General features: G+C 44.7%; 1 protein-coding gene across 1 annotated transcript in view; it reads right to left on the reverse strand.

Annotated features, from left to right (window-relative positions):
- Positions 1-2,990: 2,990 nt before the first annotated feature.
- Positions 2,991-26,637, reverse strand: part of AKAP8 (A-kinase anchoring protein 8) — a 36,087-nt gene continuing 12,440 nt past the window's right edge. Inside the window, exons 6-8 of the mRNA XM_059872050.1 lie at positions 21,755-21,850; positions 6,968-7,492; positions 2,991-3,123 (exon numbers count right to left, since the gene is read on the reverse strand). Coding sequence (XP_059728033.1) covers positions 6,977-7,492; positions 21,755-21,850 — 612 coding nt within the window. The 3' untranslated portion in view covers positions 2,991-3,123; positions 6,968-6,976. The remainder of the gene's footprint in view (positions 3,124-6,967; positions 7,493-21,754; positions 21,851-26,637) is intronic.

Raw genomic sequence — 26,637 nt, forward strand, 5'->3', positions numbered from 1 at the left:
CAATCTGAGGACATTTGTGGGGATTTTGGGGGCTTTTAGGGACAATTTGGGGATATTTTGGGGGGATTTGTGGACATTTGAGGGGTCCCAGGCACATTTTGGGGTCATTTTGAGAGTTTTGGGGACATTTTGGGGGGTCCCAGGGACAATTTGAGGACATTTGAGGGGATTTTGGGGGCTTTTAGGGACAATTTGGGGGTTTTAGGGGGATTTTGGGGACGTTTTGAGGGGTTTTGGGGACAATTTGGGGTCATTTTGAGAGTTTTGGGGACATTTTGGGGGAATTTGGGGGGTCCCAGGGACATTTTGGGGACATTTTTAGGGGATTTGGGGCCATTTTGAGGGGTCCCAGGGACATTTGGGGGGGATTTGGGGACATTTTGGGGGGATCTTGGGGGCTTTTAGGGACATTTTGGGGGTTTTAGGGGGATTTTGGGGACATTTCGGGGGTCCCAGGGACATTCTGGGGTCATTTTGAGAATTTTGTGGGTCCCAGGGACAATTTGGGGACATTTTGGGGGATTTTGGGAGCTTTTGGGGACATTTAGGGGACGTTTTGGGGGGTTTGGGAACATTTTGGGGGAATTTGGAGGATCCCAGGGACAATTTGGGGACATTTGAGGGGTCCCAGGGACATTTTGGGGGGATTTGGGGGGATTTTGGGGACTTTTAGGGACATTTTGGGTGTTTTAGGGGGATTTTGGGGTCATTTGAGGGGTTTTGGGGACATTTTGGGGGTCCCAGGGACAATTTGAGGGTCCCAGGGACAATTTGGGGTCATTTTGAGAGTTTTGGGGACATTCTGGGGACAATTTGGGGACATTTTGGGGACTTTTAGGGACATTTTGGGTGTTTTAGGGGGATTTTGGGGTCATTTGAGGGGTTTTGGGGACATTTTGGGGGGATTTGGGGACATTTGGGGGGATTTTGGGAGCATTTAGAGACAATTTGGGGACATTTTGGGAAAAATTTGGGGGTCCCAGGGACAATTTGGGGGGATTTGGGGACATTTGGGGGGATTTTGGGAGCTTTTAGGGGGATTTGGGGACATTTTGGGGGTCCCAGGGACATTTTAGGGGGATTTTGGGAGCTTTTAGGGACAATTTGGGGACATTTTGAGGTGATTTGGGGACATTTTGGGGGTCCCAGGAACATTTGAGGGGTCCCAGGGACAATTTGGGGTCGTTTTGAGAGTTTTGGGGACATTCTGGGGACAATTTGGGGACATTTGGGGGGATTTTGGGAGCATTTAGAGACAATTTGGGGACATTTTGGGAAAAATTTGGGGTTTTAGGGACATTTTGGGGACTTTTAGGGACATTTGGGGGACTTCTAGGGACATTTTGGGGGTTTTAGGGGGATTTTGGGAACATTTTGAGAGTTTTGGGGACATTTTGAGGGTCCCAGGGACAATTTGGGTTCATTTTGAGAGTTTTGGGGACATTTTGGGGGGATTTGGGGACATTTGGGGGAATTTTGGGAGCTTTTAGGACAATTTGGGGACATTTTGGGGGTCCCAGGGACATTTGGGGGGATTTTGGGAGCTTTTAGGGACAATTTGGGGACATTTTGGGGTGATTTGGGGACATTTGGGGGTCCCAGGTACATTTTGAGGGTCCCAGGGACAATTTGGGGTCATTTTGAGAGTTTTGGGGACATTTTGGGGACATTTGGGGGGATTTTGGGACCTTTTAGGGACAATTTGGGGACAATTTGGGTAAAATTTGGGGTCCCAGGGACATTTTGGGGGGATTTGGGGACATTTGGGGGACTTTTAGGGACATTTTGGGGGTTTTAGGGGGATTTTGGGGACATTTTGAGAGTTTTGGGGACATTTTGGGGGTCCCAGGGACATTTTGAGGGTCCCAAGGACAATTTGGGGTCATTTTGAGAGTTTTGGGGACATTCTGGGGACAATTTGGGGACATTTTGGGGGGATTTTGGGACCTTTTGGGGACAATTTGGGTAAAATTTGGGGTCCCAGGGACATTTTGGGGGGATTTGGGGACATTTTGGGGACCTTTAGGGACATTTTGGGGGTTTTAGGGGGATTTTGGGGACATTTTGAGAGTTTTGGGGACATTTTGGGGGTCCCAGGGACAATTTGGGTTCATTTTGAGAGTTTTGGGGACATTTTGGGGGGATTTGGGGACATTTGGTGGGAATTTTGGGGGCTTTTAGGACAATTTGGGGACATTTTGGGGACATTTGGGGTGATTTTGGGACGTTTTAGGGACAATTTGGGGACATTTTGGGTAAAATTTGGGGTCCCAGGGACATTTTGGGGGGATTTGGGGACATTTGGGGGGATTTTGGGACCTTTTAGGGACATTTTGGGGACATTTTGGGAAAAATCTGGGGATCCCAGGGACATTTTGGGGACATTTGGGGACATTTGGGGGGATCTTGGGACCTTTTAGGGACAATTTGGGGACATTTTTGGAAAAAATTTGGGGTCCCAGGGACATTTTTGGACATTTTGGGGGGTCCTGGGAATATTTTCTGGATTTTGGGGGTCCTGGGGACATTTTGGGGACCCTTGGGGACATTTTGGGGTCCTTCCCCCCCCAGGAAATTCCAATTCCAGCCAAATTTGGGTTTAATTTGAAGAAAAATCCCCCCAAAATTCCAATTTTTTGGGGGAATTCCCACGAATTTTTGGGGTAAAAAAAGAGGATTTTGGTGAAAGCAAAACTCAGAGATTTATTCCAAATTCCAGCTCGGAATCCCAAAGAATTCCCAGATTTTTGGGGGATAAAAAGGGATGAAAATCACCGGGGTAAAACCTCAAATTCTGCTGGAAAAGGGAAATTTTGGGGAGAAAAAAATCAGGAATTTCTCCCCAAAATCCTTAAAAATCCCATTCCAGCCCCAAATCCTCCCTAGGAAGGAAAAAAAGGAAAATTAAAGGGAAAAAATCCAATTTTTTTTGGGAAAATCTTCCCTAAAATTGAGGAATTTGGGGAAAAAAATGAAAAAAAATCCTCAGGGATTTTTCCAAATTTTGAACTTTTTATTTTTTCCCATTTTTGGGGTTTTTTTGGCCCAAAATCTCAGCAGGAATTCCTCAGGAATGGGAAAATTTGGGATTTTTTTTTTTTCCTCTTTTGTGGTTTCTTCATCCTGGAAAAGGAAAAGAAAAAAAAAAATCAGGAAAAAAATGGGAAAAAAATTAATTTGAATTTTGGGAATTTTTTGGAGATTTTCAGGAATTGTCCCCAGAATTGGGGAGGAAATGGAAAATTGGGGGGAAAACCAGAAAAAAAATGGGAAAAAATGTTGGAATTTAAGGAAAAGGGTGGGAAAATTGGGGGGGAAAATTAAAATTAAGGAAAAAATCATGGAAAATTGGGGGGAAATCATGGAAAATTGGGGAAAAAATGAAAATTAGGGAAAAAAGAATGGAAAATTGGGGGGAAATAATAATGGAAAATTGGGAAAATTGGGGAAAAAATAAAAATTAGGGAAAATTGGGGGAAAATTGTGGGAAATTGGGGAAAAAAACTTGAAAAATTTGGGGAAAAAAATGAAAATTAGGGAAAAAACCAGGGAAAATTGGGGGGAAAATCATGGAAAATTGGGAAAATTGGATAAAATTGGGAAAAATTGAAAATTCGGGAAAATTGGGGGAAAAACTTGAAAAATTTGGGGAAAAAAATGAAAATTAGGAAAAAAACAGGGAAAATTGGGGGGGAAAATAATGGAAAATTGGGAAAATTGACGAAAAATTGAAAATTAGGGAAAAGTAGGGAAAATTTGGGGGAAAATTGTGGGAAATTGGGGAAAAAAACTTGAAAAAATTGGGGAGAAAAATGAAAATTAGGAAAAAAACCCAGGGAAAATTGGGGGGAAATAACAGAAGAGTGTGAAAATTGGATGAAATTGGGAAAAAATTGAAAATTATGGAAAATAACATGGAAAGTTAGGGAGAAAATAGGAAAAATTGGGGGAAAATCCTGGGAAATTGGGGAAAATGGGAAATTTGGGGGGGAAAAACCTGAAAAATTGGGGGAAAAAATGAAAATTAGGGAAAAAAACCCAGGGAAAATTGGGGGGAAATCATGGAAAATTGGGGAAAAAATGAAAATTAGGGAAAATTGGGGGGAAATCGTGGGAAATTGGGGAAAAAACTTGAAAAATTTGGGGAAAAAAATGAAAATTAGGGAAAAAAAACAGGGAAAATTGGGGGGAAAGCAGAGGAAATTGGGGAAAAATAAAGAAAAATAGGATGAAATTGGGGAAAAAATTAAAAATTAGGGAAAATTGGGGAAATATCCTGGGAAATTGGGGAAAATGGGAAATTTGGGGGGGAAAACCTGAAAAATTGGGGGCAAAAAATGAAAATTAGGGAAAAAAACCCAGGGAAAATGGGGGGGAAATCATGGAAAATTGGGGAAATTGGGGAAAAATTGAAAAATAGGGAAAATTGGGGAGAAATTGTGGGAAATTGGGGAAAAATTTTGAAAAATTTGGGGAAAAAAATGAAAATTAGGGAAAAACCCAGGGAAAATTGGGGGGGAAAATAATGGAAAATTGGGAAAATTGGGGAAAAATTGAAAATTAGGGAAAATCACATGGAAAGTTGGGGAGAAAATAGGAAAAATTGGGGGAAAATCCTGGGAAATTGGGGAAAATGGGAAATTTGGGGGGGAAAAACCTGAAAAATTGGGGGAAAAAATGAAAATTAGGGAAAAAAAACAAGGAAAATTGGGGGGAAACAATGGAAAATTGGGAAAATTGGATAAAATTGGGGAAAAAAAAGAAAATTAGGGAAAAGCAGGGAAAATTGGGGGGAAATTGTGGGAAATTGGGGGAAAAACTTGAAAAATTGGGGGAAAAAATGAAAATTAAGGAAAAAACCAGGGAAAATTGGGGGGAAAATAATGGAAAATTGGATAAAATTGGGGAAAAATTTAAAATTAGGGAAAAAATAAAGGAAAATTGGGGAAAATGGGAAATTTGGGGGGGAAAAACCTGAAAAATTGGGGGGAAAAAATGAAAATTAGGGAAAAACCCCAGGGAAAATTGGGGGGAAAGCAGAGGGAATTGGGGAAAAATAAAGAAAAATAGGATGAAATTGGGGAAAAAATTAAAAATTAGGGAAAATTGGGGAAAAATCTTGGGAAATTGGGGGAAATGGGAAATTTTGGGGGGGAAAAACCTGAAAAATTGGGGGAAAAAATGAAAATTAGGGAAAAAACCAGGGAAAATTGGGGGGAAAATAATGAAAAATTGGGAAAATTGGATAAAATTGGGGAAAAAATGAAAATTAGGGAAAATCACATTGAAAGTTAGGGAGAAAATAGGAAAAATTGGGGGAAAAATAAAGGAAAATTGGGGAAAATGGGAAATTTGGGGGGAAAAACCTGAAAAATTTGGGGGGAAAATGAAAATTAGGGAAAAAAACCCAGGGAAAATTGGGGGGAAAAATAATGGAAAATTGGAAAAAATTGAAAATTAGGGAAAATTGGGGGAAAATCGTGGGAAATTGGGGAAAAAACTTGAAAAATTTGGGGAAAAAATGAAAATTAGGGAAAAAAACAGGGAAAATTGGGGGGAAAATAATGGAAAATTGGAAAAATTGGATAAAATTGAGAAAAAATTGAAAATTAGGGAAAAGTAGGGAAAATTTGGGGGGAAATAATGGGAAATTGGGGGAAAAACTTGAAAAATTGGGGGGAAAATGAAAATTAAGGAAAAAAACGGAAAATTGGGGGGAAATCAAAGGAAAATTGCATAAAATTGGGGAAAAATTTAAAATTAGGGAAAAAATCCTGGGAAATTGGGGAAAATGGGAAATTTGGGAGGAAAAACCTGAAAAATTGGGGGAAAAAATGAAAATTAGGGAAAAACCCAGGGAAAATTGGGGGGAAAGCAGAGGAAATTGGGGAAAAATAAAGAAAAATAGGATGAAATTGGGGAAAAATTAAAAATTGGGGAAAATTGGGGAAAAATCCTGGGAAATTGGGGGAAATGGGAAATTTGGGGGGGAAAAAACTGAAAAATTTGGGGAAATAAATGAAAATTAGGGAAAAAAACAGGGAAAATTTGGGGGAAAATCATGGAAAATTGGGAAAAATTGGGGAAAAAATAAAAATTAGGGAAAATTGGGGAGAAATTGTGGGAAATTGGGGAAAAAATTTGAAAAATTTGGGGAAAAAAATGAAAATTAGGGAAAAAAACAGGGAAAATTGGGGGGAAAATAATGGAAAATTGGGAAAATTGGGGAAAAATTGAAAATTAGGGAAAAGCAGGGAAAATTTGGGGGAAAATTGTGGGAAATTGGGGAAAAAAACTTGAAAAATTTGGGGAGAAAAATGAAAATTATGGAAAAAACCAGGGAAAATTGGGGGAAAAATAATGGAAAATTGGGAAAATTGGATAAAATTGGGGAAAAATTGAAAATTGGGGAAAAGTAGGGAAAATTTGGAGGAAAATTGTGGGAAATTGGGGGAAAAACTTGAAAAATTGGGGGAAAAAATGAAAATTAAGGAAAAAAACGGAAAATTGGGGGGAAATCAAAGGAAAATTGCATAAAATTGGGGAAAAATTTAAAATTAGGGAAAAAATCCTGGGAAATTGGGGAAAATGGGAAATTTGGGGAGGAAAACCTGAAAAATTGGGGGAAAAAATGAAAATTAGGGAAAAACCCAGGGAAAATTGGGGGGAAAGCAGAGGAAATTGGGGAAAAATAAAGAAAAATAGGATGAAATTGGGGAAAAAATTAAAAATTAGGGAAAATTGGGGAAAAATCCTGGGAAATTGGGGGAAATGGGAAATTTGGGGGGGTAAAAACTGAAAAATTTGGGGAAAAAAATGAAAATTAGGGAAAAACCCGGGGAAAATTGGGGGGAAAATCATGGGAAATTGGGAAATCCATTGGAAAATTGGGAATTTTTGGGGGTTCCTGGGAATAGTTTGGGAAGATTTCGGGAAAAATCCAAATTTTTTGGGATGGAATCCTCACCTGGAATTCTCAGGGCTCCTCTGAGCTTTTCTCTTCCTCCTTGGCCGGGGTTTTTTCCTCTTTTGCCGGAATTTTTTCCGGAGTTTTTCCCGGATTTTTTTCCGGATTTTCCTCTTCTGGTTGGTTTTGGGGGGAAATCCCAAATTCCTGGGAATTTTCTGGGGGATTTTCCTGAGGGTTTTGGGGATTTTCTGGGGAATTTTGGGGATTTTCCGGGGAATTTTCAGGATTTTCCTGGGAATTTTCAGGATTTTCTTGGGAATTTTCCTGAGGATTTTGGGGATTTTCCGGGGGATTTTCCGGGGGGTTTTTTGGATTTTCCGGGGGGTTTTCCTGGGAATTTTGGGGATTTTCAGGAATTTCGGGCTCCTCCAGGAACGGGGGCACCAGGAGGGGCCTGGGGGCCGTCAGGAATTCCTGGGATTTGGGGCAATCCTCGGGAATTTGGGATTTCTCCGGGGATTTTTCCGGCGTTTCCGCGGCTTTGGGGCCCTCCTGGGGCTCCTCCGTGAAGGGATCTTCACCCTGAGGGGGAAAAAATGGGAATTTGGGGGAGAAAAATGGGAATTTTGGGGGGAAAAAATGGGAATTTTGGGGAAAAAATGGCAATTTTGGGGAAAAAAAATGGGAATTTTGGGGGAAAAATGGGAATTTTGGGAGAAAAAATGGGAATTTTGGGGTGAATTTGGGGGAAAATGGGAATTTTGGGGGAAAATGGGAATTTTGGGGTGAATTTGGGGGAAAATGGGAATTTTAGGGAAAAAATGGGATTTTCGGGGTGAATTTGGGGGGAAATAAATGGGAATTTTGGGTGAATTTGAGGGAAAAATGGGAATTTTGGGGAAAAAATGGGAATTTTGGGGTGAAATTGGGTGGAAAATGGGAATTTTGGGGTGAATTTGGGGGAAAGAATGGGAATTTTGGGGTGAATTGGGGGAAAAATGGGAATTTGGGGGAAAAAAACAGGAATTTAAGGGTGAATTTGGGGGAGAAATGGGAATTTTGGGGAAAAAATGGGAATTTGGAGGAGAAATGGGAATTTTGGGGAAAAAAAGGGAATTTTGGGGAAAAAATGGGAATTTCGGGGTGAATTTGGGGGGAAAATGGGAATTTGGGGGAAAAAATGGGAATTTTGGGGTGAATTTGGGGAAAAATGGGAACTTGGGGGAAAAAATGGGAATTTCGGGGTGAATTTGGGGGGAAATAAATGGGAATTTTAGGGTGAATTTGAGGGAAAAATGGGAATTTGGGGGAAAAAATGGGAATTTGGGGGGAAAAATGGGAATTTTGGGGGAAAAATGGGAATTTGGGGGTGAATTTGTCGGAAAGAATGGGTATTTTGGGGTGAATTTGGGGGAAAAATGGGAATTTTGGGGGGAAAAATGGGAATTTGGGGGAAAAAATGGGAATTTTGGGGGGAATTTGGGGGAAAAATGGGAATTTTGAGGGGAAAAATGGGAATTTTGGGGTGAAATTGGAGGGAAAATGGGAATTTGGGGAAAAAAATGGGAATTTGGGGGCAAATGGGAATTTGAGGAAAAAATGGGAATTTTGTGTTGAAATGGGGGGGGAAATGGGATTTTGGGGGTAATTTGGGGGAAAAATGGGAATTTTGGGGTGAATTTCGGGAAAAATGGGAATTAGGGGGTGAATTTGGAGGGTAAATGGGAATTTTGGGGTGAATTGGAGGAAAAATGGGAATCTGGGGGAAAAAATGGGAATTTTGGGGGAAAATGGGAATTTAAGGGGAAATTGGGGAAAAATTGGAATTTTGGGGTGAATTTGGGGGGTAAATGGGAATTTTGGGGTGAATTGTAGGAAAAGTGGGAATTTGGGGGGAAAAATGGGAATTTTAGAGAAAAAATTGGGAATTTGGGGGTGAATTTGGGAGAAAAAATGGGAATTTTGGGTGAATTGGGGGAGAAATGGGAATTTGGGGGAAAAAATGGGAATTTAAGGGGAAAAAAATGGAAATTTTTGGGTGAATTTGGGGAAAAATGGGAATTTGGAGAAAAAAATGGGAATCTGGGGGGGAATTTGGGAGAAAAAATGGGAATTTTGGGTGAATTGGGGGTAGAAATGGGAATTTGGGGGGAAAAAATGGGAATTTTGAGGGGAAATTGGAGAAAAATGGGAACTTGGGGGTGAATTTGGGGAAAAAATGGGAATTTGGGGGAAAAAATGGGAATTTTGGGGTGAATTTGGGGGGGAAAATGGGAATTTTGGGGTGAATTTGGGGAAAAATGGGAATTGGGTGAATTTGGAGGGTAAATGGGAATTTTGGGGTGAATTGGAGGAAAAATGGGAATCTGGGGGGAAAAATGGGAATTTTGGGGGAAAAATGGGAATTTTAAGGGGAAATTGGGGAAAAATGGGAATTTTGGGTGAATTGGGGGAGAAATGGGAATTTGGGGGAAAGAATGGGAATTTTGGGGTGAAATTGGGGGGAAAATGGGAATTTTGGGGTGAAATTGGAGAAAAATGGGAACTTGGGGAAAAATGGGAATTTAAGGGGAAAAAAATGGAAATTTTGGGGTGAATTTGGGGAAAATGGGAATTTGGGGGAAAAAATGGGAATTTGGGGGTGAATTTGGGAGAAAAAATGGGAATTTTGGGTGAATTGGGGGGAGAAATGGGAATTTGGGGGAAAAAAATGGGAATTTTGAGGGGAAATTGGAGAAAAATGGGAATTTGGGGTGAATTTGGGGGGGGAAATGGGATTTTGGGGGAAAAATGGGAATTTTGAGGGGAATTTGGGAAAAAATGGGAATTTTAGGGGTGAAATTGGGTGGAAAATGGGAATTTTGGGTGAATTTGGGAGAAAAAATGGGAATTTAGGGCGAATTGGGGGGAAAAATGGGAATTTTGGGGGAAAATTGGGGGAAAAACCCTTGAAATTAGGGGCAAATTGGGTGGAAAAAATGGGAATTTTGGGAAAAAAATTGAGGGAAAAGGGAAAATCGGGGGGGGGAAGGAAATTCGGGAAAATCAGGAAGAAAAGCCAGGAAATTTGGGGGGAAAATTGGAAATTTTGGGGAAAAATAAGGAAAATTAGGGGGAAATCATGGGAAAAATGAAAATTTGGGGGGAAAAACGGGAATTTTGGGATAAATTGGGGGGAAAGGGAAAATTGGAGGGGGGGGATTGAAAATTTGGGAAAATCCAGGGAAATTTGGGGGAGAAAATCATGGAAAATTGGGGAAAACTGGTCTGGGATAAGGGGAATTACTGGGAATGATCCCATCCCAAACTGGGATCACTGGGAATGATCCCATCCCAAACTGGGATCACTGGGAATGATCCCATCCCAAACTGGGATCACTGGGAATGATCCCATCCCAAACTGGGATCTGGGAATGATCCCATCCCAAACTGGGATAATGGGAATGATCCCATCCCAAACTGGGATCACTGGGAATGATCCCATCCCAAACTGGGATCACTGGGAATGATCCCGTCCCAAACTGGGATAATGGGAATGATCCCATCCCAAACTGGGATCACTGGGAATGATCCCATCCCAAACTGGGATCTGGGAATGATCCCATCCCAAACTGGGATCACTGGGAATGATCCCATCCCAAACTGGGATCACTGGGAACGATCCCATCCCAAACTGGGATAATGGGAACGATCCCATCCCAAACTGGGATCATTGGAATGATCCCATCCCAAACTGGGATCACTGGGAATGATCCCATCCCAAACTGGGATAATGGGAATGATCCCATCCCAAACTGGGATCACTGGGAATGATCCCATCCCAAACTGGGATCACTGGGAATGATCCCATCCCAAACTGGGATAATGGGAATGATCCCATCCCAAACTGGGATCACTGGGAATGATCCCATCCCAAACTGGGATCACTGGGAATGATCCCATCCCAAACTGGGATCACTGGGAATGATCCCATCCCAAACTGGGATCACTGGGAATGATCCCATCCCAAACTGGGATCACTGGAACGATCCCATCCCAAACTGGGATCACAGGAACGATCCCATCCCAAACTGGGATCACTGGGAATGATCCCATCCCAAACTGGGATCACTGGGAACGATCCCATCCCAAACTGGGATCACTGGGAACGATCCCATCCCAAACTGGGATCTGGGAATGATCCCATCCCAAACTGGGATAATGGGAATGATCCCATCCCAAACTGGGATCACTGGGAATGATCCCATCCCAAACTGGGATCATTGGAATGATCCCATCCCAAACTGGGATCACTGGGAATGATCCCATCCCAAACTGGGATCACTGGGAATGATCCCATCCCAAACTGGGATCTGGGAATGGTCCCATCCCAAACTGGGATAATGGGAATGATCCCATCCCAAACTGGGATCATTGGAATGATCCCATCCCAAACTGGGATCACTGGGAATGATCCCATCCCAAACTGGGATAATGGGAATGATCCCATCCCAAACTGGGATCACTGGGAATGATCCCATCCCAAACTGGGATCACTGGGAATGATCCCATCCCAAACTGGGATCACTGGGAATGATCCCATCCCAAACTGGGATCACTGGGAATGATCCCATCCCAAACTGGGATCACTGGAACGATCCCATCCCAAACTGGGATCTGGGGACGATCCCATCCCAAACTGGGATCACTGGGAATGATCCCATCCCAAACTGGGATCACAGGAACGATCCCATCCCAAACTGGGATCACTGGGAATGATCCCATCCCAAACTGGGATCACTGGGAACGATCCCATCCCAAACTGGGATCACTGGGAACGATCCCATCCCAAACTGGGATCTGGGAATGATCCCATCCCAAACTGGGATCACTGGGAATGATCCCATCCCAAACTGGGATCACTGGGAATGATCCCATCCCAAACTGGGATCATTGGAATGATCCCATCCCAAACTGGGATCACTGGGAATGATCCCATCCCAAACTGGGATCACTGGGAATGATCCCATCCCAAACTGGGATCTGGGAATGATCCCATCCCAAACTGGGATCACTGGGAATGATCCCATCCCAAACTGGGATCACTGGGAATGATCCCATCCCAAACTGGGATAATGGGAATGATCCCATCCCAAACTGGGATCACTGGGAATGATCCCATCCCAAACTGGGATCACTGGGAATGATCCCATCCCAAACTGGGATCTGGGAATGATCCCATCCCAATCTGGGATCACTGGAATGATCCCATCCCAAACTGGGATCACTGGGAATGATCCCATCCCAAACTGGGATAATGGGAATGATCCCATCCCAAACTGGGATCACTGGGAATGATCCCATCCCAAACTGGGATCACTGGGAATGATCCCATCCCAAACTGGGATCACTGGGAACGATCCCATCCCAAACTGGGATCTGGGGATGATCCCATCCCAAACTGGGATCACTGGGAATGATCCCATCCCAAACTGGGATCACTGGGAATGATCCCATCCCAAACTGGGATCTGGGAATGATCCCATCCCAATCTGGGATCACTGGAATGATCCCATCCCAAACTGGGATCACTGGGAATGATCCCATCCCAAACTGGGATAATGGGAATGATCCCATCCCAAACTGGGATCACTGGGAATGATCCCATCCCAAACTGGGATCACTGGGAATGATCCCATCCCAAACTGGGATCACTGGGAACGATCCCATCCCAAACTGGGATCACTGGGAATGATCCCATCCCAAACTGGGATCACTGGAATGATCCCATCCCAAACTGGGATCGCTGGGAATGATCCCATCCCAAACTGGGATCACTGGGAACGATCCCATCCCAAACTGGGATCACTGGGAACGATCCCATCCCAAACTGGGATCGCTGGGAATGATCCCATCCCAAACTGGGATCACTGGGAATGATCCCATCCCAAACTGGGATCTGGGAATGATCCCATCTCAAACTGGGATAATGGGAATGATCCCATCCCAAACTGGGATCTGGGGATGATCCCATCCCAAACTGGGATCTGGGGACGATCCCATCCCAAACTGGGATCATTGGAATGATCCCATCCCAAACTGGGATAATGGGAATGATCCCATCCCAAACAGGGATCACTGGGAATGATCCCATCCCAAACTGGGATCACTGGGAATGATCCCATCCCAAACTGGGATCACTGGGATCCCTTTTTTGGGATCCCAAATCCTTTTTTTGGGATCCAAGTCCCTGCTTTTCCCAGGATTCCTCCCTTGGAATCCAAAGCCCATCTTCCAGGATCCAAAATCCGGGGTTTTTTTGGGGATCCTTTTTTTTTGGGGATCCGTTTTTTTGGGATCTGTTTTTTTGGGGGATCCTTGTTTTTGGGGAGCCCTTTTTTTGGGATCAGTTTTTTTTTTGGGATCCAAGGTCCCTCTTCCTGGGACTCCAGGTCCCTTTTGCCAGGATCCAGAATCCTTTTTCCTCGGACTCCAAAGTCGCTGCTTTTCCCGGGATCCACCGTCCCTCTTCGTGGGATCCACGCTCCTTTTCTTTGGGATCCACATCCCGTTTCTTTGGGATCCACATCCCATTTTTTTGGGATCCACTTCCCATTTTTGGGATCCACTTCCCATTTTGGGGATCCAAATCCCATTTTTGGGATCCAGATCCCATTTTTGGGATCCAAATCCCATTTTTTGGGATCCAAATCCCTTTTTTTTAGGATCCAAATCACATTTTTTGGGATCCAAATCCCATTTTTTTAGGATCCAAATCCCATTTTTGGGATTCAAATCCCATTTTGGGGACCCTAATCCCATTTTTTTGGGATCCTGTTCCCATTTTTTGGGATCCTATTCTCATTTTTTAGGACTCAAATCCCATTTTTCCCTGCACCTGAGCTCCATCTTCCCAGCATCCAAAATCCTTTTCTCTTGGACTCCAGATCCCATTTTTGGGATCCAAATCCCATTTTTTGGGGATCCAAATCCCATTATTCGGGATCGAACTCCTATTTTTGGGATCCAAATCCCATTTTTTGGGAATCCAAAATCCCATTTTTTGGGATCCAAATCCCATTTTTTGGGATCCAGATCCCATTTTTCCCAGGATCCAGCATCCCTTTCCCAGGCTTTGGGGTCACTTCTCCTGGGTTCCAAAATCCCTTTTCCCCCTGGACTCCGGGTCCATCTTCCCGGGATCCAGATCCCGTTTTTCCCAGATCCAAATCCCTTCCTTTCCTGGGATCCAGTGTCCCTTTATGTCCCTTTATCCCGGGATCCAACGTTCCTCTTCCCAGGATCCAAAATCCTTTTTCCTTGGACTCCAAAGTCCCTTTTTTTTGGGGATCCAACTCCCATTTTTTGGGGATCCGAAGTCCTCTTCCCGGGATCCAAAATCCCTTTTTCTTGGGATCCAAATCCCATTTTTCCCAGGACCTGAGGTCCGGCTTCCTGGGATCCAAATCCCATTTTTCCCGGGATCCAAGGTCCCTCTTCTTGGGATCCAAATCCCATTTCTCCCAGGACCCAAGGTCCGTCTTCCCAGGATCCAAAATCCATTTTGCCTTGGACTCCAAATCCCTTTTTTTGGGATCCAAATCCCATTTTTTGGGCTCCGAGGTCCCTCCTTTTCCCAGGATCCAGGATCCCTTGCACTCACAAGTCCCGTTTTTCCCGGGATCCAAAGTCCCTTTTTGCCGGGATCCAAATCCCGTTTTCCAGGGATCCAAATCCTGTTTTTCTGGGGTCCAACGTCCCTTTTTCTGGGATCCAAATCCCATCTTTCCAGGATCCAAATCCCATTTTTCTGGGATCCCAATCCCATTTTTCTGGGATCCAAATCCCATCTTTCCAGGATCCAAATCCCGTTTTTCAGGGATCCAAGTCCCATTTTTCCCGGGATCCAAAGTCCCTTTTTCTGGGATCCAAATCCCATCTTTCCAGGATCCAAATCCCGTTTTTCTGGGATCCAAATCCCATTTTCCCCAGGATCCTACGTACCTTCTTCTCCTGGATCCAGTGTCCCTTTACATCGGGATCCAACGTTCCTCTTCCCGGGATCCAAATCCCATCTTTCCAGGATCCAAATCCCGTTTTTCTGGGATCCAAATCCCGTTTTCCCCAGGATCCTACGTACCTTCTTCTCCTGGATCCAGTGTCCCTTTACATCAGGATCCAACGTTTCTCTTCCTGAGATCCAAATCCCATTTTCTGGGATCCCAATCCCATTTTTCCCGGGACTCCAGGTTTGTCTTCCTGGGATCCGAAATCCTTTTACCATGGACTCCAAAGTCCCGATTTTTGGGATCCAAATCCCATTTCTCCCAGGACCCAAGGTCCGTCTTCCCAGGATCCAAAATCCATTTTTCCTTGGACTGCAAACCCCTTTTTTGGGATCCAAAATCCCTTTTTTTCCTGGGATCCAAATCCCATTTTTAGGGATCCAAATCCCCCTTTTCCCTGGACTCCAGGTCCTTTTTCCCCGGGATCCAGCGTCCCTTTGCCCAGGATTTCAGGTCACTTTTCCCAGGATCCAAAGTCCTTTTTCTTGGGATCCAAATCCCATTTCTCCCAGGACCTGAGGTCCGTCTTCCTGGGATCCAAATCCCATTTTCCCTGGGATCCAGCGTCCCTTTCCCAGGATTTCAGGTCACTTCTCCTGGGATCCAAAGTCCCTTTTTTTTGGGATCCAAATCCCATTTTCCCCTGGACCTGAGGTCCGTCTTCCTGGGATCCAAAATCCTTTTGCCATGGACTCCAAAGTCCCGTTTTTTGGGATCCAAATCCCATTTTTCCCGGGATCCAAGGTCCCTCTTCTTGGGATCCAAATCCCATTTCTCCCAGGACCCAAAGTCCTTTCTTTCCCAAGATCCAAATCCCTTCTTCCTGGGATCCAAATCCCATTTTCCCTGGGATCCAGCGTCCCTTTCCCAGGATTTAGGATCACTTTTCCCGGGATCCAAGGTCTCTCTTCTTGGGATCCAAATCCCATTTCTCCCAGGACACAAATTCCGTTCTTTCCCAAGATCCAAATCCCTTTTTCTGGGATCCAAATCCCATCTTTCCAGGATCCAAATCCCGTTTTTCTGGGATCCAAATCCCATTTTTCTGGGATTCAAATCCCATTTTTCTGGGATCCAAAGTCCCTTTTTCTGGGATCCAAATCCCATCTTTCCAGGATCCAAATCCCGATTTTCAGGGATCCAAATCCCATCTTTCCAGGATCCCAATCCCGTTTTTCTGGGATCCAAATCCCGTTTTTCCCAGGATCCTACGTACCTTCTTCTCCTGGATCCAGTGTCCCTTTACATCGGGATCCAATGTTCCTCTTCCTGGGATCCAAATCCCATTTTTCTGGGATCCAAATCCCATTTTTCTGGGATCCCAATCCCATTTTCTGGGATCCCAATCCCATTTTTCCCAGGACTCCAGGTCCGTCTTCCCGGGATCCAAAGTCCTTTTTCCTTGGTCCCTTTTTTAGAGATCCAAATCCCATTTCTCCCAGGGCTCCAGGTCCCTTTTCCCAGGATCCCAAGTCCTTTTTTCTGGGATCCAAATCCCTTTTTTCTGAGGACCCGAGGTCCGTCTTCCCAGGATCCAAATCCCATTTTCTGGGATCCAAATCCCGCTTTTCCCCAGGATCCAGCGTCCCTTTGCCCAGGATTTAGGGTCACTTCTCCTGGGATCCAAAGTCCCTTTTTTTTGGGATCCAAATCCCTTTTTTTTGGGATCCAAATCCCATTTTCCCCTGGACCTGAGGTCCGTCTTCCCGGGATCCAAAATCCTTTTTCCATGGACTGCAAAGTCCCGATTTTTGGGATCCAAATCCCATTTTTCCCGGGATCCAAGGTCCCTCTTCTTGGGATCCAAATCCCATTTTCCCCTGGACCTGAGGTCCGTCTTCCTGGGATCCAAATCCCATTTTTCCTGGGATCCAAGGTCCCTCTTCTTGGGATCCAAATCCCATTTCTCCCAGGACCCAAGGTCCGTCTTCCCAGAATCCAAAATCCATTTTTCCTTGGACTCAAAATCCCTTTTTTTGGGATCCAAAATCCCTTTTTTCCTGGGATTCAAATCCCCATTTTCCCTGGACTCCAGGTCCTTTTTCCCCGGGATCCAGCGTCCCTTTCCCAGGATTTAGGATCACTTTTCCCGGGATCCAAGGTCCCTCTTCTTGGGATCCAAATCCCATTTTTCCCAGGACCCAAAGTCCTTTCTTTCCCAAGATCCAAATCCCTTTTTCCCGGGATCCAAATCCCATTTCTCCCTGGACCTGAGGTCCATCTTCCTGGGATCCAAATCCCATTTTCCCCGGGATCCAGCGTCCCTTTCCCAGGATTTAGGATCACTTTTCCCGGGATCCAAGGTCCCTCTTCTTGGGATCCAAATCCCATTTTCCCCTGGACCTGAGGTCCGTCTTCCCGGGATCCAAAATCCTTTTTCCATGGACTGCAAAGTCCCGTGTTTTGGGATCCAAATCCCATTTCTCCCAGGACCCAAGGTCCGTCTTCCTGGGATCCAAATCCCATTTTTTCCAGGACCTGAGGTCCGTCTTCCTGGGATCCAAATCCCATTTTTCCCGGGATCCAAGGTCCCTCTTCTTGGGATCCAAATCCCATTTCTCCCAGGACCCAAGGTCCGTCTTCCCAGGATCCAAAATCCATTTTGCCTTGGACTCCAAATCCCTTTTTTTGGGATCCAAAGTCCCTTTTTTTGGGATCCAAAATCCCTTTTTTCCTGGGATTCAAATCCCCCTTTTCCCTGGACTCCAGGTCCTTTTTCCCCGGGATCCAGCATCCCTTTCCCAGGATTTAGGATCACTTTTCCCGGGATCCAAGGTCCCTCTTCTTGGGATCCAAATCCCATTTCTCCCAGGACACAAAGTCCTTTCTTTCCCAAGATCCAAGGTCCCTCTTCCCGGGATCCAAATCCCATTTCTCCCAGGACCTGAGGTCCTTTTTCCCAGGATCCAAAATCCTTTTTCCTTGGACTCCAAGGTCCCTTTTTTTTGGGATCCAACTCCCATTTTTTGGGATCCAACTCCCATTTTTCGGGGATCCGAAGTCGTCTTCCCGGGATCCAAAATCCCTTTCTCTTGGGATCCAAATCCCATTTTTCCCAGGACTCCAGGTCCGTCTTCCCACGATCCAAACTCCTTTTTCCATGGACTCCAAGTCCCTTTTTCTGGGATCCCAATCCCATTTCTTGGGATCCAATTCCCATTTTTGGGCTCCAATTCCCATTTTTCGGATCCCATTCCCATTTTTCGGGATCCAATTCCCATTTTTGGGATCCAATTCCCATTTTTCAGGATCCAAATCCCATTTTTCGGGATCCTATTCCCATTTTTCGGGATCCAATTCCCATTTTTGGGATCCAATTCCCATTTTTGGGCTCCAAATCCCATTTTTCGGGATCCAAATCCCATTTTTGGGGATCCAAATCCCATTTTTGGGCTCCAAATCCCATTTTTGGGCTCCAATTCCCATTTTTTGGGATCCAAATCCCATTTTTGGGCTCCAAATCCCATTTTTGGGCTCCAAATCCCATTTTTTGGGCTCCAAATCCCATTTTTGGGATCCAAATCCCATTTTTGGGCTCCAAATCCCATTTTTTGGGCTTCAAATCCCATTTTTTGGGCTCCAAATCCCATTTTTCGGGATCCTATTCCCATTTTTCGGGCTCCAAATCCCATTTTTTGGGCTCCAAATCCCATTTTTGGGCTCCAAATCCCATTTTTTGGGCTCCAATTCCCATTTTTCAGGATCCAAATCCCATTTTCCGGGATCCAAATCCCATATTTTGGGCTCCAAATCCCATTTTTGGGGCTCCCATTCCCATTTTTCGGGCTGCAATTCCCGTTTTTCCCAGGAGCCAGAGGCACAGGCAGCGTTTTTCCCACTTTTTTCCCTTTTTTTCCCAACTTTTGCCCCCAAACGTTTGGCAGGGGGGAGGAATCGTTGCGATCTCGGAGCTTCTCCCGCCGCGATTCCCGAGAATCGTCCGGAGGCGCCGCCCATCCTTCGGCCGGGCTGCGGATCCTGCCCGGAACCTTCCGGAAAATCTCCCAATTCCCGGCCCTGCCCTCCCAGTCTGCCCTCCCCCAAGGGGAAAAAATGGGAATTTTGGGGAATTTTGGGGAATTTTGGGGAATTTTGGATTCCTGGAATTGGGATTTGAGGCTGGAACCGCCCCAAAAATTCCAAAAATTCTCCAAAATTCCCAAAATTCCCAAAATTCTCCAAAATTCCTGAACGGCAGTCACAGCTCCAGGGGGGAATTTTGGGCCAATTCCAGGATTTTGGGGATTTTTGGTTTAGTGCTGAAGAGATGAAGGGAAAAAATTGGGGAAAAATTCCCGCCAAAAATAAAAATTGGGAAAAATTCCCCCCCACCAACAAAAAAAATTGGGAAAAAATTGTCAAAATCTGCCAAAATCATCGGGGAAAAACAAAATTAAAAAAAAAAACAACCAAAAAAGGACAAAAAACACCAAAAAAATGGGGAAAACTGAAGATTTTGGGGGGGATTTTGAGGATTTTTTGGGGATTTTTGGGGATTTTTTTAAATTTGATTTTTAGGGGAATTGTTTGGGAATTTTTTTTATTTTTGGGATGGGGATATTTTGGAATTTTTGGGGGAATTTTTTTAATTTTGGGGAATTTTGGTGGGATTTTTTAGGGAATTTTTGGGGGATTTTTTAAGGAATTTTTGGGGGATTTTTTTTATTTTTTGGGGATTTTTTGGGGATTTTTAGGGAATTTTTTGGGGGATTTTTAAAGGAATTTTTGGGGGAATTTTTTTATTTTTTGGGGATTTTTTGGGGATTTTTTAGGGAATTTTTTGGGGGATTTTTTAGGGAATTTTTGGGGGATTTCCTTGGGTTTTTTGGGGGGATATTTTGGTGAAATTTTTGGGGAATTTTTGTGAGAATTTTTGGGCTTTTTTGGAATTTTTTTTATTTTTTGGGGATATTTTGGGGGATTTTTTTGGAGAATTTTGAGGAGATTTTTTGGGAATTTTGTGGGGAATTTTTTGGGAATTTTTTCTATTTTTTGGAGGAATTTTGAGGCAAAATGTATGAGATTTTTTTTTTGGCTTTTCTTAAAATTTTTGGGAATTTTTTTGGGGAATGTCTGGGGAATTTTCTTTGGATTTTTGGGGTTTTTTGGGGAATTTTTATGGGAATTTTTTGGGGCTTTTTTTAATTTTTTGGGGATTTTGGGGGAATTTTTGATCAATTTTCACAGAATTTTTTCTTTTATTTTGTGGGAAATTTTTTTTTGCATTTTTTTTTAATTTTTGGGGATTTTTTTTTAATTTTTGGGGGAATTTTTGCGGAATTTTCTTTAGATTTTAGTGGGGATTTTTGTGGGATTTTTTGATGATTTTTTGGGGGATTTTTTTGGGATTTGGGGGGGATTTTTTGGGCGATTTTAACAGAATTTCTATTATTTCGTAGGAAACTTTTTTTGCACTTTTTTGAATTTTTGGGGATTTATTTGGAATTTTTGGGGGAATTTCTGGGGAATTTTGTTTGGATTTTTGGGGGTTTTTTGGGATTTTTGTGGGATATTTTGAGGAATTTTTTGGGGATTTTTGTGGGATATTATGAGGATTTTTTGAGGATTTTTGTGGGATTTTGGGGGAATTTTTGGGCGATTTTTACAGAATTTTTTGAGAATTTTTGTGGGATTTTGGGGGAATTTCTGGACGATTTTTACGGAATTTTTTGTGGGATTTTGAGGGAATTTTTGGAAGATTTTTGCGGAATTTTTTGTGGGATTTTGAGGGAATTTTTGGACGGTTTTTGCGGAATTTTTTGAGGATTTTTGTGGGATTTTGGGGGAATTTTGGGGCGATTTTTGCGGAATTTTTTGTGGGATTTTGGGGGAATTTTTGGGCGATTTTTGCGGGATTTTTTGAGGATTTTTGTGGGATTTTGGAGGGATTTTTGGACGATTTTTACGGAATTTTTTGTGGGATTTTGGGGAATTTTTGGACGATTTTTGCGGAATTTTTTGTGGGATTTTGAGGGAATTTTTGGACGATTTTTGCGGAATTTTTTGAGGATTTTTGTGGGATTTTGGGGGAATTTTTGGGCGATTTTTGCGGAATTTTTTGTGGGATTTTGAGGGAATTTTTGGACGATTTTTGGGTTTTTTTGGGGATTTTTGTGGGATATTTTGAGGAATTTTTTGGGGATTTTTGTGGGATATTATGAGGATTTTTTGAGGATTTTTGTGGATTTTGGGGGAATTTTTGGGCGATTTTTACAGAATTTTTTGAGAATTTTTGTGGGATTTTGGGGGAATTTCTGGACGATTTTTACGGAATTTTTTGTGGGATTTTGAGGGAATTTTTGGAAGATTTTTGCGGAATTTTTTGTGGGATTTTGAGGGAATTTTTGGACGGTTTTTGCGGAATTTTTTGAGGATTTTTGTGGGATTTTGGGGGAATTTTGGGGCGATTTTTGCGGGATTTTTTTTGGATTTTTGTGGAATTTTGGGAGAATTTTTGGATGATTTTTGCAGGATTGTTTTGAAGATTTTTGTGGAATTTTGGGGGAATTTTTGGGCGATTTTTGCGGAATTTTTTGTGGGATTTTGGGGAATTTTTGGACGATTTTTGCGGAATATTTTGTGGGATTTTGGGGGAATTTTTGGATGATTTTTGCAGAATTTTTTTTGGATTTGGTGGGAATTTTGGGGTGAATTTTTGGGCGATTTTTTTTTGGATTTGGTGGGAATTTTGGGCGATTTCCCTGGAATCCTGGGGGGATCTTTTGGGGGATTTCTTGGGGCAGGATCCCCGGGCAGCAGGGATTCCCGGGGTGAGGAATTCCCGGTTTCCCAGGGTTACCTGCAGGTATTTCTCCAGCATCCTCACGATGTGTTTGTTGTTCAGGACGCTCTTGGCCACGTGCAGGCTCGTCTTCTTGAACTGCTCCGCTGCCAGCTGGGGAAAAACGGGAAAAATCCCGGAATTCCAGCAATTCCAGAGGGGACTGGGGGGAAAATCCCGGAATTCCAGCCATTCCAGAGGGGTCTGGGGGGAAAATCCTGGAGTTCTGGGAATTCCAGAGGGGTTTAGGGGGAGAAATCCCGGAATTCCAGCAATTCCAGAGGGGTTTGGGGGGAAAATCCTGGAATTCCAGCAATTCCAGAGGGATCTGGGGGGAAAAGTCCCGGAATTCTGGGAATTCCAGAGGGGATTGGGGGGAAAATCCCGGATTTCTGGGAATTCCAGAGGGGTTGGGGGGGAAAATCCCGGAATTCTGGGAATTCCAGAGGGGTTTGGGGGAGAAATCCTGGAATTCCAGCAATTCCAGAGGGGATTGGGGGGAAAATCCCGGAATTCCAGCAATTCCAGAGGGGTTTGGGGGAAAAATCCCAGAATTCTGGGAATTCCAGAGGGGATTGGGGGGAAAATCCCGGAATTCTGGGAATTCCAGAGGGGTTTGGGGGGGAAAATCCCGGAATTCCAGCAATTCCAGAGGGGATTGGGGGGAAAAATCCCGGAATTCTGGGAATTCCAGAGGGGTTTGGGGGGGAAAATCCCGGAATTCCAGCCATTCCAGAAGGGTTTGGGGGAAAATCCCGGAATTCCAGCAATTCCAGAGGGGTTTGGGGGGAAAATCCCGGAATTCCAGCAATTCCAGAAGGGTTTGGGGGAAAATCCCAGAATTCTGGCAATTCCAGAGGGGTTTGAGGGGAAAATCCCGGAATTCCAGCAATTCCAGAAGGGTTTGGGGGGGAAAATCCCGGAATTCCAGCAATTCCAGAGGGGTTTGGGGGAAAAATCCCAGAATTCTGGGAATTCCAGAGGGGATTGGGGGGAAAATCCCGGAATTCTGGGAATTCCAGAGGGGTTTGGGGGGGAAAATCCCGGAATTCCAGCAATTCCAGAGGGGATTGGGGGGAAAAATCCCGGAATTCTGGGAATTCCAGAGGGGTTTGGGGGGGAAAATCCCGGAATTCCAGCCATTCCAGAAGGGTTTGGGGGAAAATCCCGGAATTCCAGCAATTCCAGAGGGGTTTGGGGGGAAAATCCCGGAATTCCAGCAATTCCAGAAGGGTTTGGGGGAAAATCCCAGAATTCTGGCAATTCCAGAGGGGTTTGAGGGGAAAATCCCGGAATTCCAGCAATTCCAGAAGGGTTTGGGGGGGAAAATCCCGGAATTCCAGCAATTCCAGAGGGGTTTGGGGGAAAAATCCCGGAATTCTGGGAATTCCAGAGGGGTTGGGGGGAAAATCCCGGAATTCCAGCAATTCCAGAGGGGTCTGGGGGGAAAATCCCGGAATTCCAGCCATTCCAGAGGGGTTTGGGGGAAAAATCCCGGAATTCCGGGAATTCCAGAGGGCATTGGGGGGAAAATCCCGGAATTCCAGCAATTCCAGAAGGATTTGGGGGAAAATCCAAGAATTCCAGCCATTCCAGAGGGGATTGGGGGGGAAAATCCTGGAATTCTGGGAATTCCAGAGGGGATTGGGGGGGAAAATCCCGGAATTCTGGGAATTCCAGAGGGGTTTGGGGGAAAATCCCGGAATTCTGGGAATTCCAGAGGGGTTTGGGGGGGGAAATTGGGAAAAATCCTGGAATTCCATCAATTCCAGAGGGGTTTGGGGGGAGAAATCCCAGAATTCCGGGAATTCCAGAGAGGTTTGGGGAGAAATCCCGGAATTCCGGGAATTCCAGAGTGGACTGGGGGAAAAATCCCGGAATTCTGAGAATTCCAGAAAGGTCTGAGGGAAAAATGGGGGAAAATCCCAGTATTCCAATAATTCCAGAGGGCTTTGGGAGGAAAAACGGGAAAAATCCTGGAATTCCAAGAATTCCAGAGGGGTTTGGGGGGGAAAATCAGGAAAAATCCTGGAATTCTGGGAATTCCAGAGGAGTTTGGGGGAAAAAATCCCAGAGTTCTGGGAATTCCAGAGGGGATTGGGAGAGGGGATCAATCCTGGAATTCTCCAGGGATTGTGCAGAAAAATGGGATAAATCCAGGAATTCCTGCTAGACCCGGGATAAATCCAGGAATTCCTGCTAGACCCGGGATAAATCCAGGAATTCCTGCTAGACCCGGGATAAATCCAGGAATTCCTGCCAGACCCAGGATAAATCCAGGAATTCCTGCCAGACCCGGGATAAATCCAGGAATTCCTGCCAGACCCAGGATAAATCCAGGAATTCCTGCTAGACCCGGGATAAATCCAGGAATTCCTGCTAGATCTGGGATAAATCCAGGAATTCCTGCTAGACCCGGGATAAATCCAGAGGAAATGAAAGATAAACCAGGGATAAATCCAGGGGAAATCCAGGATAAACCTGGGATAAATCCAGGATAAATCTGGGATAAATCTGGGATAAATCCAGGGGAAATCCAGGATAAATCTGGGATAAATCCAGGGGAAATCCAGGATAAATCTGGGATAAATCCAGGGGAAATCCAGGATAAATCTGGGATAAATCCAGGGGAAATCCGGGATAAATCTGGGATAAATCCAGGGGAAATCCAGGATAAACCAGGGATAAATCCAGGGGAAATCCAGGATAAATCTGGGATAAATCCAGGGGAAATCCAGGATAAATCTGGGATAAATCCAGGGGAAATCCAGGATAAATCTGGGATAAATCCAGGGGAAATCCAGGATAAACCAGGGATAAATCCAGGGGAAATCCAGGATAAATCTGGGATAAATCCAGGGGAAATCCAGGATAAATCTGGGATAAATCCAGGGGAAATCCAGGATAAATCTGGGATAAATCCAGGGGAAATCCAGGATAAATCTGGGATAAATCCAGGGGAAATCCAGGATAAATCTGGGATAAATCCAGGGGAAATCCAGGATAAATCTGGGATAAATCCAGGGGAAATCCAGGATAAATCTGGGATAAATCCAGGGGAAATCCAGGATAAACCAGGGATAAATCCAGGGGAAATCCAGGATAAATCTGGGATAAATCCAGGGGAAATCCAGGATAAATCTGGGATAAATCCAGGGGAAATCCAGGATAAATCTGGGAAAATCCAGAGGAAATCCAGGATAAATCTGGGATAAATCCAGGGGAAATCCAGGATAAATCTGGGGGAATTCCAGGGGAAATCCAGGATAAATCTGGGATAAATCCAGGGGAAATCCAGGATAAATCTGGGGGAATTCCAGGGGAAATCCAGGATAAATCTGACATAAACACAGCCTAAACCCAGGTTAAGCCCGGCCTAAGCCTGGGTTAAGCCCGGCCTAAGCCCGGTGTCTCACCCTGCGGCTGCGGTTGTGCTAAATCTGACATAAATCCAGGTTAAACCTGACCTAAACCCGGGTTAAGCCCGGCCTAAGCGCGGGTTAAGCCCGGCCTAAACCCAGTGTCTCACCCTGCGGCTGCGGTTGTGCTAAATCTGACATAAATCCAGGAAAAATCCAATATAATTCCAGGTTAAATCCGATATAAATCCAGGATAAATCTGACCTAAGTGCGGGTTAAGCCCGGCCTAAGCGCGGGTTAAGCCGGGCCTAAGGGCGGTGTCTCACCCTGCGGCTGCGGTTGTGCTAAATCTGACATAAATCCAGGTTAAATCTGACCTAAACCCGGGTTAAGCCCGGCCTAAACCCAGGTTAAGCCCGGCCTAAACCCGGGTTAAGCCGGGCCTAAGCCCGGTGTCTCACCCTGCGGCTGCGGTTGTGCTAAATCTGACATAAATCCGGGTTAAATCCGATATAAATACGGATTAAATCTGATATAAATCGGGCTAAATCTGACCTAAGCCCGGGTTAAGCCCGGCCTAAACCCGGGTTAAGCCCAGCCTAAGGGCGGTGTCTCTGTGCTAAATCTGACATAAATCCAGGTTAAATCTGACCAAAGCCCGGGTTAAGCCCGGCCTAAGCGCGGGTTAAGCCGGGCCTAAGCCCAGTGTCTCACCCTGCGGCTGCGGTTGTGCTAAATCTGACATAAATCCAGGTTAAATCTGACCTAAGCCCAGGTTAAGCCCAGCCTAAACCCAGGTTAAGCCGGGCCTAAGCCCGGTGTCTCACCCTGCGGCTGCGGTTGTGCTAAATCTGACATAAATCCAGGCTAAATCTGACATAAATCCAGGTTAAATCTGACCAAAGCCCGGGTTAAGCCCGGCCTAAGCGCGGGTTAAGCCGGGCCTAAGCCCGGTGTCTCACCCTGCGGCTGCGGTTGTGCTAAACCTGACATAAATCCAGGAAAAATCCAATATAAATCCAGGTTAAATCTGACCTAAACCCAGGTTAAGCCCGGCCTAAGCGCGGGTTAAGCCGGGCCTAAGGGCGGTGTCTCACCCTGCGGCTGCGGTTGTGCTAAACCTGACATAAATCCAGGCTAAATCTGACCTAAGCCCGGGTTAAGCCCGGCCTAAACCCAGGTTAAGCCCAGCCTAAGCCCAGTGTCTCACCCTGCGGCTGCGGTTGTGCTAAATCCAATATAATTCCAGGTTAAACCTGACATAAATCCAGGTTAAATCTGACCTAAGCCTGGGTTAAGCCCGGCCTAAACCCGGGTTAAGCCGGGCCTAAGGGCGGTGTCTCACCCTGCGGCTGCGGTTGTGCTAAATCCAATATAATTCCAGGTTAAATCTGACATAAATCCAGGATAAATCCAATATAAATCCGGGCTAAATCTGACCTAAGCGCGGGTTAAGCCCGGCCTAAGCCCAGTGTCTCACCCTGCGGCTGCGGTTGTGCTAAATCTGACATAAATCCAGGTTAAATCTGACCTAAGCCCGG

Source organism: Haemorhous mexicanus, chromosome 34 (genome assembly GCF_027477595.1).
Source record: "Haemorhous mexicanus isolate bHaeMex1 chromosome 34, bHaeMex1.pri, whole genome shotgun sequence".
Classification (NCBI taxonomy): Eukaryota; Metazoa; Chordata; class Aves; order Passeriformes; family Fringillidae; genus Haemorhous; species Haemorhous mexicanus.